The following is a 14,887-nucleotide window of genomic DNA, read 5'->3' on the forward strand; positions in this document are numbered from 1 at the left end:
TTAATATGCTAATTAACATAACTAATTCATTAGACAATCTAATAAATAAACACAGACCCTTTGTGAAGCATCTGATGGATAAAAATAATGATAACAGGTAAATCTCCTACATTCTCAAGTTGTTTTGGCATTGCAATTCAGAGAGACATATGGAGAGAAAATATTACAAGAGCACAATCATTTGCATTGTTTTCCCTTCTTAATACCCTATTTATATATGTCATAGAAGGGCTGGGGTGAAGGGAAGATGTCAGGTGTGTTTATTAACAACTGAGAAGACTGCACAGCACAGAGCTCAGTGTGAATGAGCACTTCATCAATATCTTCAGATCTCCAGTGAGCAACAAGAATGCTCTCAGGATATTGCAACTCTGCCTGCTTCCACCAGAGATCATAATTGGGCTATGAATTTCTACAGCAGGAAAGTCTCTCATAGACAGATATTGACAAAAAGTTTAGTTAAATTAATGCCAAAACAATCAGAACAGTATGACTAGTATAAAAGGATATCACTTACATATGTAGTTCTTTTACTTTCTTTAAAATAAATTTAATATAGTTTACTGGTTAGAGCTTCTGAAATATAGCTTGTTTCTGAAGATTCCTCAGCATAGCGGTTTTCTGCTCAGTGACATGATATACACTTGGGGGAATTCAAGAAGCCGGTTGAGGTGAGTTGAGGTGATTTATAAATCGAAAGCAAATGATAGCAGAAGAATGTGAAGTGAAGCTATTTCTTGATCTACGCAAAGCTAATTGGGCACATTTCAGGCCAGGTCTCTGAAGGCACAGCTCATGAACTCTGTCTTCGGAACGCTGTGCTCATTACAGACACTCAATAGAGGACTGGCTGATGCCCGGGAAAGCCCCATCAGGTGGCCTATACATGACTCCACAGGCTTATCTCAGGAAGCAGAGGAAAGAGAGGGAAAAAAAAAAAAAAAGAGGGAGAGATTCCAGGCAACTTGCTGCTTACTGAGTCCTACCTAATTTATCTGATACTGAAGAGTTTGTCTCTGAAGGCTATCCGGCTTCACAAAAATCTCACGAGACTCTGTCCTTCTCCAATATAGCAGAGTTTTGCCAGGCCCTATTTGTTACTGATAGTTGTTGAAATAAACCTGGGTTCTGGGTCCAGTTTTCGACATGGAATTCTAAATGCAGCACACGTGACCTAAACATTGTGGAGCAACCCATATTTGCTTAAATATTGTAATGATACTTTCACATGGATTAAATTGTTATCTAAATCTTATAAGCTATCCTCAATTATTCATATTAATAAGTCCAGGGAAAAGGAAATGTACAGCATTGGCATCTCACTTTTAAAGAGTCAAGTATGCAGGAAAGGAAGACATATATGTTCACAATGTTGCAAGTGATGGTTTTTTAGTGATTTCAGAAGCAGAAGTCAAAATACTAAGGAAGCAAATGGTGGGTCGTGTCTACATGGGCACTTGAAACTAGATGTGAAGCAATAAAATTTTTCAGAAGGTAGTGGTGGAGTCAATACAATGCTCATGTATTGCAAGCATGGATTAGACCAGTGATGGCAAACCTATGACTCGCATGTCAGAGGTGACACGCGAACTCATTTTTTTGGTTGATTTTTCTTTGTTAAATGGCATTTAAATATATAAAATCAATACCAAAAATATAAGTCTTTGTTTTACTACGGTTGCAAATATCAAAAAATTTCAATATGTGACACGGCACCAGAGTTAAGTTAGGGTTTTTCAAAATGCTGACATGCCGAGCTCAAAAGGTTCGCCATCACTGGTTTAGACATTTGTAACCCAAATAGACAATCTCTCTGGGTCTTCTGCAATTATAAGAGTCTGATTCCATTCCAAAAAATTTAGGAAAAACTCCTTTATCTATAATAATAAAAGCATAATATGCTAATTAGACCGGACAACCTTCAGGGTGACCTTCCAGATGAAGCTGGGGCTGTGAGGGAAACCTGGGTCCTGGGTGCCAGAGGGAAGCTGGTGCTGGCAGCCGGGGGAAGGAAGGCCTACTTTTGCATGAATTTCATGCATTGGGCCTCTAGTCATTATATAAGTGTTACAAATTGTATGGTTGTCCATGAGTTAGCTCATTAAAGACAATATATAAGAAAAGTACTCAAAATATTCTGTAAATCTCTACAACATTCTCCTTTAGTAGGTCTTTAAATTTCAGAAATGATACTCTGCAAATAAATTTTTCATTTTCTGAATTAAAAAAAAAATTATCAAGACAAGAATTGTGACTATACACTTATGTGTCACTAGAGAGCATGAGAAATTTGATGGATATCAAGGATCCTTTGTGAAGTAATTAACTTATCTGATGATTTTATTTTGTATTTTTCTAAGCAGTTAATTGACTCTCTTCCCACTAAATGTTAAACATATATAAATAATTTAACACTCAGATGATAGGTTTTGCTTCCTAAAATCAATATATAATCATAGATATTTAGAGAAAGAAGGGTTCTTACTAGTCACCTCGTCTAAACTCTTACATTTTATGAGGTAAGGAAGCAGAGGTGGAATATAAGTGACTTCACTCTGGTCCATACCTCATGCCCTGATGGAGCGAGGGCAAGCTACTAACTTATAGTCAGGTCCTCTGAGCTACACTGCAGTAGGCTTATATACACTTGAGTAGTTTTAAATCTTTGTAGATGTTTCATTTTAAATTGATGTTTTAGAGTTTTAAATGATAACCTATAATCAGAAACCGTACAAAACCTAGCTGCAAACATTCTCTCAAAATTTATGGTATTCCTTTATTTTTTTCTTAAACATTAGAACTCTTTCTTCAATAAGAAATGAATTAGAAAATCCTACATTATAATTGAATTATATTTAAAAAAAAACATTTAACTTAGAAAATATCAGTTTACATGTGATTAAGTTTTAATTACAGACCTTGACTTGGATCCTAACAGCTATAAAATATTGTTCTTGGTTTAGACAAAAATAATACCCAACAGAAAGAAAAGACTCAAATAAAAAAGTCTCCCTTTAAAAATATGACACACACACAAGTCCCTTTATATAAGAAACATATAACGACTTACATCAATTTGTAAATAAAGTGGCTTTTTTACTGAATACTGAAAATGGATGCAAGTTGTACAGCTGAATTCATTCAAATAAGTAATCTAAACAGGATGAGGGTAATTCCCTCTTGTCTATAACTTGTCCTGTGTCAACAGAAATCTTTGAACATACAGTGGATTCCTTCAAGCCAAGTCAATTGTCCAAAATGGAAACACATTCAAGGGATGAATAAACTCAAATAATGAACAGAAGAGTGAAATATAAGGACAGAAAAGTTACACGTGAGGGAAAACCTGAATTGTCAGATTTGTTGGATCAACTGTCCAATAGCTGTTTTACCAGTGTTTCATTTTAAAACTTTGTCTTGTACTTTTTCAATAAGCAAAGTTACTTTTATCACAAAGTTACATCTGTTGAAATAGACCAACACACTATTAGAAGTCACTTCTAATATCCACTTGACTGCCTCATTTGATTACCTAATTTTGAAAAGCAAGCTCTCTCTTTACCCAAATCCCATTTTTCTAAAATGAAACTCATGCCCTAGTGCAGCAATTCTCAACCTGTGGGTCGCGACCCCTTTGTTGGTCGAAGGACCCTTTCACAGGGGCCGCCTAAATACATCCTGCATATCAGATATTTACATTAGGATTCATAACAGTAGCAACATTACAGTTATGAAGTAGCAACGAAAATAATTTTATGGTTGGGTCACAACATGAGGAACTGTATTTAAAGGGCCAGAAGGTTGAGAACCACTGCTGGGTTTGGCTCCTCAGATGGAAATGGTCTCAGGTTCGATTCTGGTCAAACATATCCTATGTTTTTCTCTCTGTCTCTGATCCTCCCTTCCACTCTCTAAAAATCAATGGGAAAAATATCCTCTGGTGAGGATTTAAAAAAATAAAAGATACTCATTATATTTTTATTTTCTAATTTAATTCAATCTGATGAAGAGATCGATTTCTTTAAAAATATATATTTTAAAGCAACTATTGTTATGGTTAATATTTAGGACAAGTATGGCAATGCAAGTTTGAGAAATTAATGAGTCAGGAGCATAACAGCCCCTGGGTGGGGAAGTCGTTATTCAGACAAGGAGGGAGCTAGTCCTTGGCCAATAAAACATCTCAAGGCTACTCCCCTCCCCTTGCCCATCCATATTCTCTGTCCCTTCTGCTGCAACCTGTGCAAGCTCATGTGCTGACTCCAGTAGGGTCTGGATATTGAACTCTCTCCTGCAATTTCTCTCCTGTGCAGTCGCCAACAACCTGTACCTAAGGCACGGGGACTTCTTCCTTGCCCATCTACTTTGGGCAGGTCCTTCCCAGGAAAAGCCAGGGAAAGGAATTGCTAGCTCATTTGGATGAAAGTGGTGAATTATATCTGTGATACCCACACGAATTCAAGTTCCAAAGAGTTACATGGACTCATTGATTAACATCCCTGCTCCAGGTTCCCAGGACCTGCATTATAATAGACTCCGTGCAGGCAGGGAATTTGGTAAATTTGGCCAGGTTTTAGTCTCTCTTCCTTGCAATCCCTCCAAGCCTTACAGTGTGCTTGGCACATGGTAAGTGCTCAATAAGCAAACTTTGAAGGAGACAGAGTTGTATTGAGTGAAGAGAAGACTGGAAAGAAGACTTAAAATTTGAAGGTTTTCCTACGTGTCCAGGAAAAAAAACACACACAAAAAAACTGAGTTCTTGAATAGCATCCTTACTAATTAATGTTTTAAATCAAAACCTCTTCCGATCTCCACTGGCATCAGCCAGGCAGGCAGCAGGGAACGCAGGCTGGAGGCTGTCCACTGCCCCAAATCAGGAGGTGCAGGGCCCCTGGTCATAATTAGGAACAACCTCTGGGTGCTGGTGGCTTCCGTGGGGCTCTGCGCCCCCGACTCCCCACAGCCCCTGTCCTCTTGGAGCGATGGAGCATGCCCAGTGGCCGCGCTGGAGCCATCGAGGGCTTTGCCCGGGCGCACGCCGCTTCTCCGGGTTTTAGCTGGAGCCTTGGGGGGGCGGGTGGTGAGGGGGCCAGCGGATCCCCGCAGCCTTGGCCGCGCGCGCCGGTGGGGAGCTCGCGCGCTGCTCCGGGCTCGGTCCCGCCCGGCTGTGGCTCGGCGGATGCTGGAGCGCGGCGCCCGGCTGCTCCACCTGGCGCCCCGAGCCGCGCGGAGCCCCGGGGTCGCGAGGGGCGCAGGAGGCAGTAGCATGCCCGCCGGGTGCCTTCGGCGCTGCGGGAGCTGCCGCTCGCCGCGCCACTAACTTGCTACTTGGTGTGGTCGGTCTGGCCGCCTAGGCTCTGGACGGTCTGGAGTGTGGGGGCGGGGGGAGTGGGGAGTTGGAGGGTCTGCGGTAGCCGAAGGAGGGATCCGGCTAGGGGGAGCCTCCCTGGTGCCGCTCCCCTTCTCCTCCCTGCGCTCCCCTCCCCCCACCGCGTCTCTGCCTCTTTCCCTTCCGCCCATTCGGAGAGCGTTGGGCGCCTGGGACTTGCGATCGCTGCCAAGTGATGATCCCGGAGTCTGAAGTGCCTGCGAGGAAGTGAGCGCCAACGCGGCCGCGGGCGATGACAGCCATGAAGAAAGAGCAGCAGCCCACCCCGGGGGCCAGGGCGAGCCAGGCGCCGCCGGCGGACCAGGTGAGTGGGCAGCTGCGGGCAGGCCCTCCTGTGCAGGGAGGCTCCAGCCCGCGCGCCTCCAGCCCCTCCTCCGCCGCTCGGCTCCCACGCCTCCCTCTCCCCACGCTCCCCCCGCCCCGGTGCCTGGCTCCCTTTGCTCCTCCATGGACTCCGCAGGAAGTTAGAGCCTCTGAGTGCGCTCGGGCCGGGCGAGAGGATGCGCACGGTGGAGAGCCGCGGGGAAGGGGCCAGAGAGGTAAAGGCTGGGGATGGCCCGGGGGCTCCAGGGGGCCGGCCACCGAGGGCGGGAGAGGAGGCCGGGGCTAAAGAATGGGGGCCTCTTGGCTCCTGGTAATGCACGCGGGAGCGATCGGTGCGCTCCTGAGGGTGCCCTCTTGCAGGGTTCGCGCCCGCGGAGCCGAAGGGAGCGCTGGCCAGAGCTACGGGAGGAGGCCAATGACCTTTAGGCAGGCAGAGTTTTTCCTTTAGTCTCTTTCTTTCTTTTGAGGAGACCGGGACGGGGGCGCAGTGGGGGAAGAGGGGAGACCAGGTGTGTGTGTGGCTGTGGAGAGGAGCGAGCTTGGGAGCAAATCGACAAATATTGTGGGGAGCTGGGAAGCTATTGGCTTTCGTGATGTGTTGGGTCCAGATATGTTGTGTTTACAGAGAGGTGGTGCCCAGTGCTGGCTGAGGCTTAATTCTGTCCCCTCAACATCTTTCCACACTGACCACCCCTTGTGTTGTTTCTGTCTTTAGGAAGCTGTAGCGTCACCCTAATGTGGATCTCCATTGCGTCTCTGGCCTTGGGTTGGGGTGACTGGGGAGTTGTTGTCGCTTTCCCCAAAGTTGTAGGGTCTGGAGCGCTGAGGTGCCCTGGTCAGGAGGAGGGAGGCTGCGATGCCTTGGCTCCAGGTGCTGTCGCGTTTACATCAGTTAGAGACTGGGAGCGGAGAGGCTACCCTGAGTTACTTCGGGGGTAGCCAGGAGGCTGGAGCGCAGAGACGCTGGGGTACCAGAGAAGGGCCCTTGGTCCCCAGTGCACTGTGGAAGGCTACCGGATGCGTTTCTGGCAGAGACATTCCCAGCTAACTGCTAGAAGTGGGGTGAAGAGGGTGCAAGCAGCTGGGTGCCAGTGGAGGCTCTGCTCTTGGCATATTCTAAACACTGAGGGGAGCTGTTTAAATGGCCAGGAGTGGCCTGGAGGCAGATGAGACCATTAGGTCAGGCTTGTGGTCTCTCTCTTCTCCCCTTCCCTCCCTCCCCCACTCATTTCCCTCTCTCCACACAGGGGATGAGTTTTACTCAGTGCCTTAACCCCCTACCCCCGCCCCCACCACCCCCCCCCCCCCCCCCCCCCCCGCCAGTTTCCTGGAGTGAATGTTGCAGTCTTTACAAAGCAGTTGTTTTCTTAAACCATCCTCTGTGCTCCCTTTTCTGAGATAAGTATGAAAGTATTAAAACACTTTATGTCTTTTCCCCTTATATCACATTTCCCAGCTCCCTCCAGCACACACTAGGAGGTAGCAACTGGTTAACAGATTATAAAAAATATTTCAGGAGAAGAGCGAGGATTTAACATCCTCTTTCAGGCTGACAGCCCCTAAATTTCATTAACACGCCACGGAGCCTCTCTATTGCTTTTGGAATGATGCTACCAATAAGAACGGTTAGTCAGGGGAGAGTCCCCACGTGAAATCTTTGCTCACTAACCTGTGACACCAGCTGGTTACTCGAGGTGCTGCACAGGGTTCCGTGGCGGTGGAGGTGGGGAGGCAGAAGCTGAGCAGTGCACAGGGAATGTGTACATAGTGGACGGGCTGTCTGTTCCGAGCAGAGCTTTCGGTCAGGGCTAATCTGCTCCTTCAAATTCATATGAAGAGATACATTCAAGCTTGAATCCATTTTTCTTGTTAGCATGCATTTTTGTCCATGGCCTTCCCAAATATTCAGGGAGTGGCCACTTGCAGAACTCCTGTTTTAATTGAGTTTTTAAATTGCCTTTCTGAGTATTTACCTGATTTTAAAATGTCAGTGGTAGGCATATTATGGTTCAGTTAAAATGAGAGAGATTAATTTTGCAAGGGGAAGTAAAGTCTGATTAAAATATACCTGGCAATATTGGGTGTTTTCAAGGACTCCCAGAAAATACCTATATCTAGTATATTCTTTGTCTAATGCTTGACATATAGAGTGATGGCCAGATAATATGAACAATGGCTGTGAATGCTTAAACTACTTGCTGTAAGATTACTACGTTTTTATTAACAGCATTAGTCATTGTGGTCTAATTTTGCAATTGTCACACAACTCCCATGTGGGACTTGATATAATACCTCCATATAGACATGACTGATTATGCAGGCTTCTCTGATATTTCTGGAAAAAAATTATTCATAAAATTTAAAGAACTGTAGCTTTATGAATTCCTACTTGATGGTTAAATAGGGGGCGTGTTCCAGCTAATCGCAGGCTGTGTATTGATTGTGAGTGATTCAAGCTTTTGAATGCTGCCAGGAAGGTTTTCATTTTATGAAAACCTTGTCCTGAAGCCATTAGACACCTCTTTCCACTTACAGTGCAATAGAAGACCATTCTCTTTCCTCTGCACGAAATGGTTATGACCATATAATTTGGTTGTTGTTATGGTCCTTTAGAGCCCTGCCTCCCTGTTTCATCCTGTTACTGTTCTCTGGCACGGGGTGCCCTGGGCACAGGCACTTCTTCCCTGGGGAGCAGCAGCAACAAGAAAAGCAGGGCTCTCTACTTCTGTTCCTATTCGGAATCACTGGAAATCTTTTGTGTCCTCTTAGTGGTATTTCCTTTCAAGTTGCATTGATTAAAGAAATGTTTACAATTACTTTTGTTGTTTTCATAACACTCCACATTTATAAAATGTCTAAAAATCAATGCTTTGAAGTGTTTAGATACACTAATTTCCACTTAACTTGATCAATATCCATTGAGGAGTTCAAAATCTTGAGTTGATAGTTGTAACTTCTTATTTTTAAAATCACTTTTAAAATGCTTGCCGTGAGCAGAGTACTGTCCTGCAGGCTGGCGAGGTAACATTCACTGAATGCAGTTTCCAACTTGATCCTAAAAAGCAACTTTTTGAAGTAGCTCCTATTGTTAATCCCACGTGAGGAATAAGAATCGAGGACTAAAGAGACTACGCATCTTGATCAAGCTTGTCTTCATAAGTGGTGGACATGAGACTTAGTCCTCGTCTATGACATTGAAGATAAAATAAGTTAGAAAATAAATTTATTTAAGCCTGATGCCATACAATCTAAGTTTCATACAACCACAGTTTAACACCTTTAAGAATGTAAAATAATTGCAAATACTAGTAGCATTTGTGTGTACAGCTTTGTCTTGAATGTAAAATGGTTAAATAATTTGTTTTAAATCTTCAACAAATAAAAATAGCTCTCAAGTTTTTAAAGTTAACATTTCTCTTTTTATAGCAATGATATAAAAAGAACAAGGCAGGTCTTGGTAAGTGCATAGAAACTTTTTTTTTGTAAATTTCTTTGCATCATTTGCTCTCGGTAACTCAGACTTTTAGGTTTGTTGAATGAGTAAAATTTGTACTCAGATCTATTTTAGAATTTGCCCATGTTTCCAGCAGGTGGCACCCTTCTGCTGAATCCAGTGGGTAAAAATATTTCCTAAAATGTTCGTCCTTTCGTCTCCAAAAAGCCAAGCCAAACCAAACCAAAACAAAACCAGACATAAAACAAAAATAAATTAATAGACAAATAAAGAAAAACCACAACCCCACTTTGGCAATATGACTAAAAAAGTGTATTTTTATAAGCAACTATTTATGCTGCAAAAACAGTGTTAATTATGCATTTTTCTTTAAATAACTAGTTCTGATAGAAAACCAGTCTCTTACTATTGAACATATAGCAGCTCTTGATGTTGTAATTCATAGATAAAATTGTAACTAAATATATAATGTATAAAATGCTTTTGTAAACTATGTATTGTACTTTTGACCTTTAGGTAATATTAACCTAAAATGTTTCCATATAGAAATTAGGATTAAGTATTTGTACTTTAATTTTGGTCTAGCAAATCTGACTAACATTTCAAATGTATACTGAATGCAAACTTCCAAAAAATATATTCTTCCATGTTTCCTTGATTAATATATAAATATGGTATAGTTTAGTCTATATTAAAAACTGTTGTTTTCAACACACAGAACCTCAAAGATAGCTTTTAGAGATCATGCTGAAAAGCTTTATTTAACAGAAGATTTATTACTTCTAAGCATTCAACATAATATATATATATATATATATATATATATATATATAATCTAACTTTGGGAGAGTTCTATCTGAATAGGTTATAAAAGATAATATAGATTGTATGTAGGTGATATGTAGAAGTCTTTATGAATTAAGAGATATGCATTCTCTAAAATCCCTTAATCTAATTATTATGTATGTGTGTGTACATATATGTGACATATACATTCATATATATGACATTTAATCCACTACTTTTAGAACATACCACATAACATCCCTAGTTGATACGTTTCTAATCTCTATCTGTTAATTTCAGCTAGCAAATTACACGCTTAAGAAAGACTAAATTATATAAAGACAAGTTAAAGAAAATTGTATCATTAAATATTAATGCTGAATTATCTTATGAAGTGCATTACATTGGAAACAGAACACTGAAACCAAATTTCTCCCAGTCTGAGAAAAAATAAACCAATTTCAAAAATTTGGTTCCTTGAATCATTTATAGTTACATAATGTTTTAAGCCTTAGTACTTACAGGCAAATTGTTAATTACTTACAGTGTACCGTGTAGCATACACAGCACTAGAATGTTGTAACTAGGACTCTGAACTTTCGTGCCATCAACCAGAAATTATTGTTCACTACTGTCTATGGGTTCTGTACTGGAACCACAGATTCAAGCTTATACCTCAGATCCACCAGTCAGCATTGTGTTTTCTTGGGCAGGATACCTCATTTTCTATACTTCATATGTGAATGGAGGTGACTGTAGATCCTTTACATGCTTGCAAGGATGAAAAAAAAATATTGTGGAAAAGCTTTTGAATAATGCCTTTGTCATACCAAGTGCTCTCATTACATGTGTAGTCTAGGAATAGAGAGAGAGAAAGCTTAGAGGATCACTGAGCCACCTACAGATGGTGTATTATTTTAACATTTTATAGAAGCATTGCATTGTTCAATATACATGTTTGTATGTATATAAATATTATACTAATAATATATATCTTTTGGTTTGGACATCAGACATGATTTGGCAGATATGCAGGCTTTAGAGTAGTCTGTTACAGCCCTACCTCCAAATTCAATGGAAACTCACTTCTTTACTGCCCTGTGCTATAAGGCACTAGGCTGAGAATAAACATTGGCTAATTCACACTAGCAGGTGAATTAGTTGCTGCACATGTTGCATATTGTTTTCAGTGTAATGCATTTCATAAGATAATTAGCTTGGAGAAAGATGATGTTTGCACACGAGAGGTGTAATTTATAGAATTATCTCAGGAGGTCAGAGTGGAATTTATAGAATTATCTCAGGAGGTCAGAGTGGAATTTATAGAATTATCTCAGTGTGGCAGAGAATATACAGAGCAAAGGAGCCCTCAGGACCCCAGGGTGGCTGTGCCTACTCTCATTGGAGGTGGAAATGAGTTATCTAGTGTTGGGCTCAGCATAATTCAAGAGGTTATTTTCACATAACCATTCCCTTTGTCTACAGCTACTCCTAGTCAATATTTAGATACACACATCATTTTTTTTAATTTTTAAAATTTAATGTTATTGTTGACACTATTACAGATGTCTCCCACCCCTTTGCCCACTTCCACCCAGCCCTCACCCACCCTTCCCTCTGGCCATCTCCACACTGTTGTCTGTGCCTATGGGTTATGCATATATGTTCATGGCTAATCTCTTCACCTTCTGTCATTCAGTTCCCTCCAAATCCCTCCTCTCTGACAGCTGTTGGTCTGTTCCATGTATCCATGTCGTCTCCAGTTCTATTTTGTTCATCACTTAATTTGTTCATTAGATTCCACATATACGATTACATGGTGTTTTTTTTTTTCTCTGACTGGCTTATTTCACTTAGCATAATATTTTTCAGGTCCAACTGTACTGTCAAGAAAGGTAAGATTTCCTGCCACATAATATTCCATTGTGCAAATGTATCACAGTTTTTTATCCACTCATTTATTGTTAAGCACTTGGGCCATTTCCAGATGTAGGCTATTGTAAATAGCACTGCTAAGAACATAGGGGTGCATATATTTTTTTCTGGTTGGTGTTTCAGGATTCTTAGAATATATTTCAAGAAGTGAGATTGCTTAGTCAAAAGGCAGTTCCATTTTCTGAGGAAACTATGCCGGAAGCCAATTCTAGCATGTCATAATTTCAAGAGTTTCATCAAAAGGTTGATGGAATTTGGGGACTCAACAGGGTTGAGTCACATTTGTTGTCACCTGTTGGGAATGGCTGAGGGCATTTCCCCAAACCTGAAGAGGGATGATTGTTGGCTGCCAGACAGCTCAGGGCATCTTAATCTACATCTTATTGCCTCCTACTGGCCAAACACCTGAACAGCCATAGGCTAATTCCCCCATTCTGACAATGCTGTGTATACCCTTTGAAGTGTATATCTCTGCCTCGCCTCGCCTCAGGACAAGTTGTGTTAATAAAAAGCATGGGGTCCTGAAACGAGAAGACCTAGACCTTAGAACTTAGAATTTTAGATCTTAGTTTCCTTTAAACTAGGATCCTCTGACCCCCAAATGCCTTTTTAAATTATGCTTCGTCTCTGGACTCCTATTTAATCTGCGCACAGCCTTCTCCAGATTCCTGAACCCTTCTAGATGCTGGAACAAGAACCCCGGCAAAACTCCATACTGTTTTCCACAGTGGCTGCACCAATCTGCATTCCCATCAACAGTGCACTAAGGTTCCCTTTTCTCCACATCCTCACCAGTACTTGTTGTTTGTTGGTTTATTGGTAGCCATTCTAACACGTGTGAGGTCATATCTTATTTTTGCTTTAATTTGCCTCTCTCTGATGATTAGTGACATTTAACATTTTTTTCAGATGTCTATTGGCCATCCATATGTCCTCTTTGGAGAAGTATCTATTCAGCCCCTTTGCCCATTTTTAATTGGATTTTTATCTTCCTAGTATTGAGTTGTCTATATTTTGGAAATTAACCTCTCATCAGATCTGTCATAGGCAAATATGTTCTCTCATACAGTGGATACCCTAAGTTTTGTTGATTGCTTCTCTTGCTTGCAGATGCTTTTTAGTTTGATGTAGTCCCCTTTGTTAATTTTTCTTTCGTTTCCCTTGCCCTACGAGATATATAGGTGAAAATAGTGCTCTAAGAGATGTCTGAGATTTTGCTGCCTATGTTTTCTTCTAGGATTTTCATGGTTTCAAGAATTACATTTGGCCCTGGCCAGTTTGGCTAGGTGGATGGAGCATCAGCCTGGGGACTGAAGGGTCCCAGGTTCCATTCTGGTCAAGGGCACATGCCTGGGTTGTGGGCCGAACCCCCAATAGGGGGCGTGCAGCCAGTCAATGATTCTCTTTCATCATTGATGTTTCTATCTCTCTCTCTCCTTTCCTCTCTGAAATCAATAAAAATATTTAAAAAAGAATTACATTTGTCTCTTATGCATTCTGAGTTTCTTGTATATGATGTTAGTTGATAATCTAGTTTCATTTGTTTGCATGTATCTGTCCAATTTTCCCAACACCATTTATTGAAGATACTGTCTTTACCCCATTATATATTTTGGGGTGGGTTTATTTCTGGGCTCTCTATTCTGTTCCATTGTATACTTGTTTTTTGTGCCAATGTCAAACTATTTTATTTTTATTTCTATTCATCACCTGAGGATATCTTTTATTGATTTTAGAGAGAGAGAGAGAACATTATCAATCGGTTGCCTCCCATAAGCTTCCTCACAGAGGACCAAACCCTTAGCTGAGGTAAGTGCCTTGACTGAGAATCAAACTCACAACCTTTCGGTGTATGGAAGATGCTCCAACCAACTGAGCCACCTGGCCAAGGCTCAATAGATATTTTAATAGGAATTACGTTGAATCTGTAGATTGCTTTGGGTTTTATGAACATTTTAATGATGTTAATTTTTTCTCTCCAAGATCATGTTATATACTTTCACTTATTTGTATCTTCTCAGTTTCTTTCTTCAGTATCATAACTTTCTGAAGACAGGCCTTTTACCTCCTTGGTTAATTTTTTTTTTTAACTATGTACCATATATCTATATAAAATTTTCAATGATAAGTGGGATAGTTTTCTTAGTTTCTCATTCTGATAGGTCATTATTAGTGTATAAACATGCCACCAATTTCTGAATATTAATTTTATATTCTGCTACTTTGCCAGATTCATTAATTAGACCTATTATTTTTTGGTGGATTCTTTAGGGTTTTCTATGTACAATAATATCATGTCATCTGTGATTAATGACAATTTTACTTCTTTTTTTTTTTTCCAATTTGGATGCCTCTTATTTCTTCTTCTCTGATCACTGTGGCTAGGATTTCCAGTACTATGCTGAATAAGAGTGGTGAAAGCAGACATCCCTATCTTGTTCATGATCTTAAGGGAAATGCTTTTACTTTTTGCTCATTGAGCATGATGTTTTTACTCGTTGAATACAAGTTTGTCATATATGCTGAGGTATGATACCTCTATTCCCACTTCGCTAAGAGTTTTTATCAAAAATGGATGTTGGATTTTGCCAAATGTTTTTTCTGCATCTAGTGATATGATCATGTGATTTTTATCTTTCATTTTATTATGTGATGTATCACATTTATTGATATGTAAATATTGTACAGACCTTGCATTCCCAGATTAAATCCCATTTGATTATGGTGTGTGATTTTTTTAATGTATTGCTTGATTCCATTTGCTAAATTTTTTTGAGGATTTTACCATATATGTTCACCAGGGATATTGGCCTATATTTTTCTTTCTTTGTAATGTCTTTAATTGTTTTTGAAATTAGGATAATGCTGGCCTTGTAAAAACATCTTGGAAGCATTCTCTCTTCTTGAGTTTCTTGAAATACTTTCAGGAGGATAGGTGTGAGTTCTTTTTTGACTGTTTGGTACAATTTGCCTGTGAAGCCATCTGCTCTAGGACTTTT

General features: G+C 40.7%; 1 protein-coding gene across 5 annotated transcripts in view; it reads left to right on the top strand.

The window, feature by feature from the left end:
* The window catches only part of DPP10 (dipeptidyl peptidase like 10), a 1,368,028-nt gene that overhangs the window by 724,732 nt on the left and 628,409 nt on the right, over positions 1 to 14,887 (top strand). For 2 of the 5 annotated variants that reach the window (XM_070423110.1, XM_070423113.1), the window contains exon 1: positions 5,389 to 5,693. The exons of 1 other annotated variant lie outside the window; for it this stretch is intronic. In XM_070423110.1, coding sequence (XP_070279211.1) covers positions 5,622 to 5,693 — 72 coding nt within the window. In that variant the 5' untranslated portion in view covers positions 5,389 to 5,621. Of the gene's footprint in view, positions 1 to 5,388; positions 5,694 to 5,865; positions 5,929 to 14,887 lie in introns of those variants that run through there. 2 more of the 5 variants (XM_070423108.1, XM_070423112.1) reach the window with 2 other exon arrangements.

This window comes from Myotis yumanensis, unplaced genomic scaffold (assembly GCF_028538775.1).
Source record: "Myotis yumanensis isolate MYYU_CA2020_CCGP unplaced genomic scaffold, mMyoYum1.0.hap1 SCAF_8, whole genome shotgun sequence".
NCBI lineage: Eukaryota > Metazoa > Chordata > Mammalia > Chiroptera > Vespertilionidae > Myotis > Myotis yumanensis.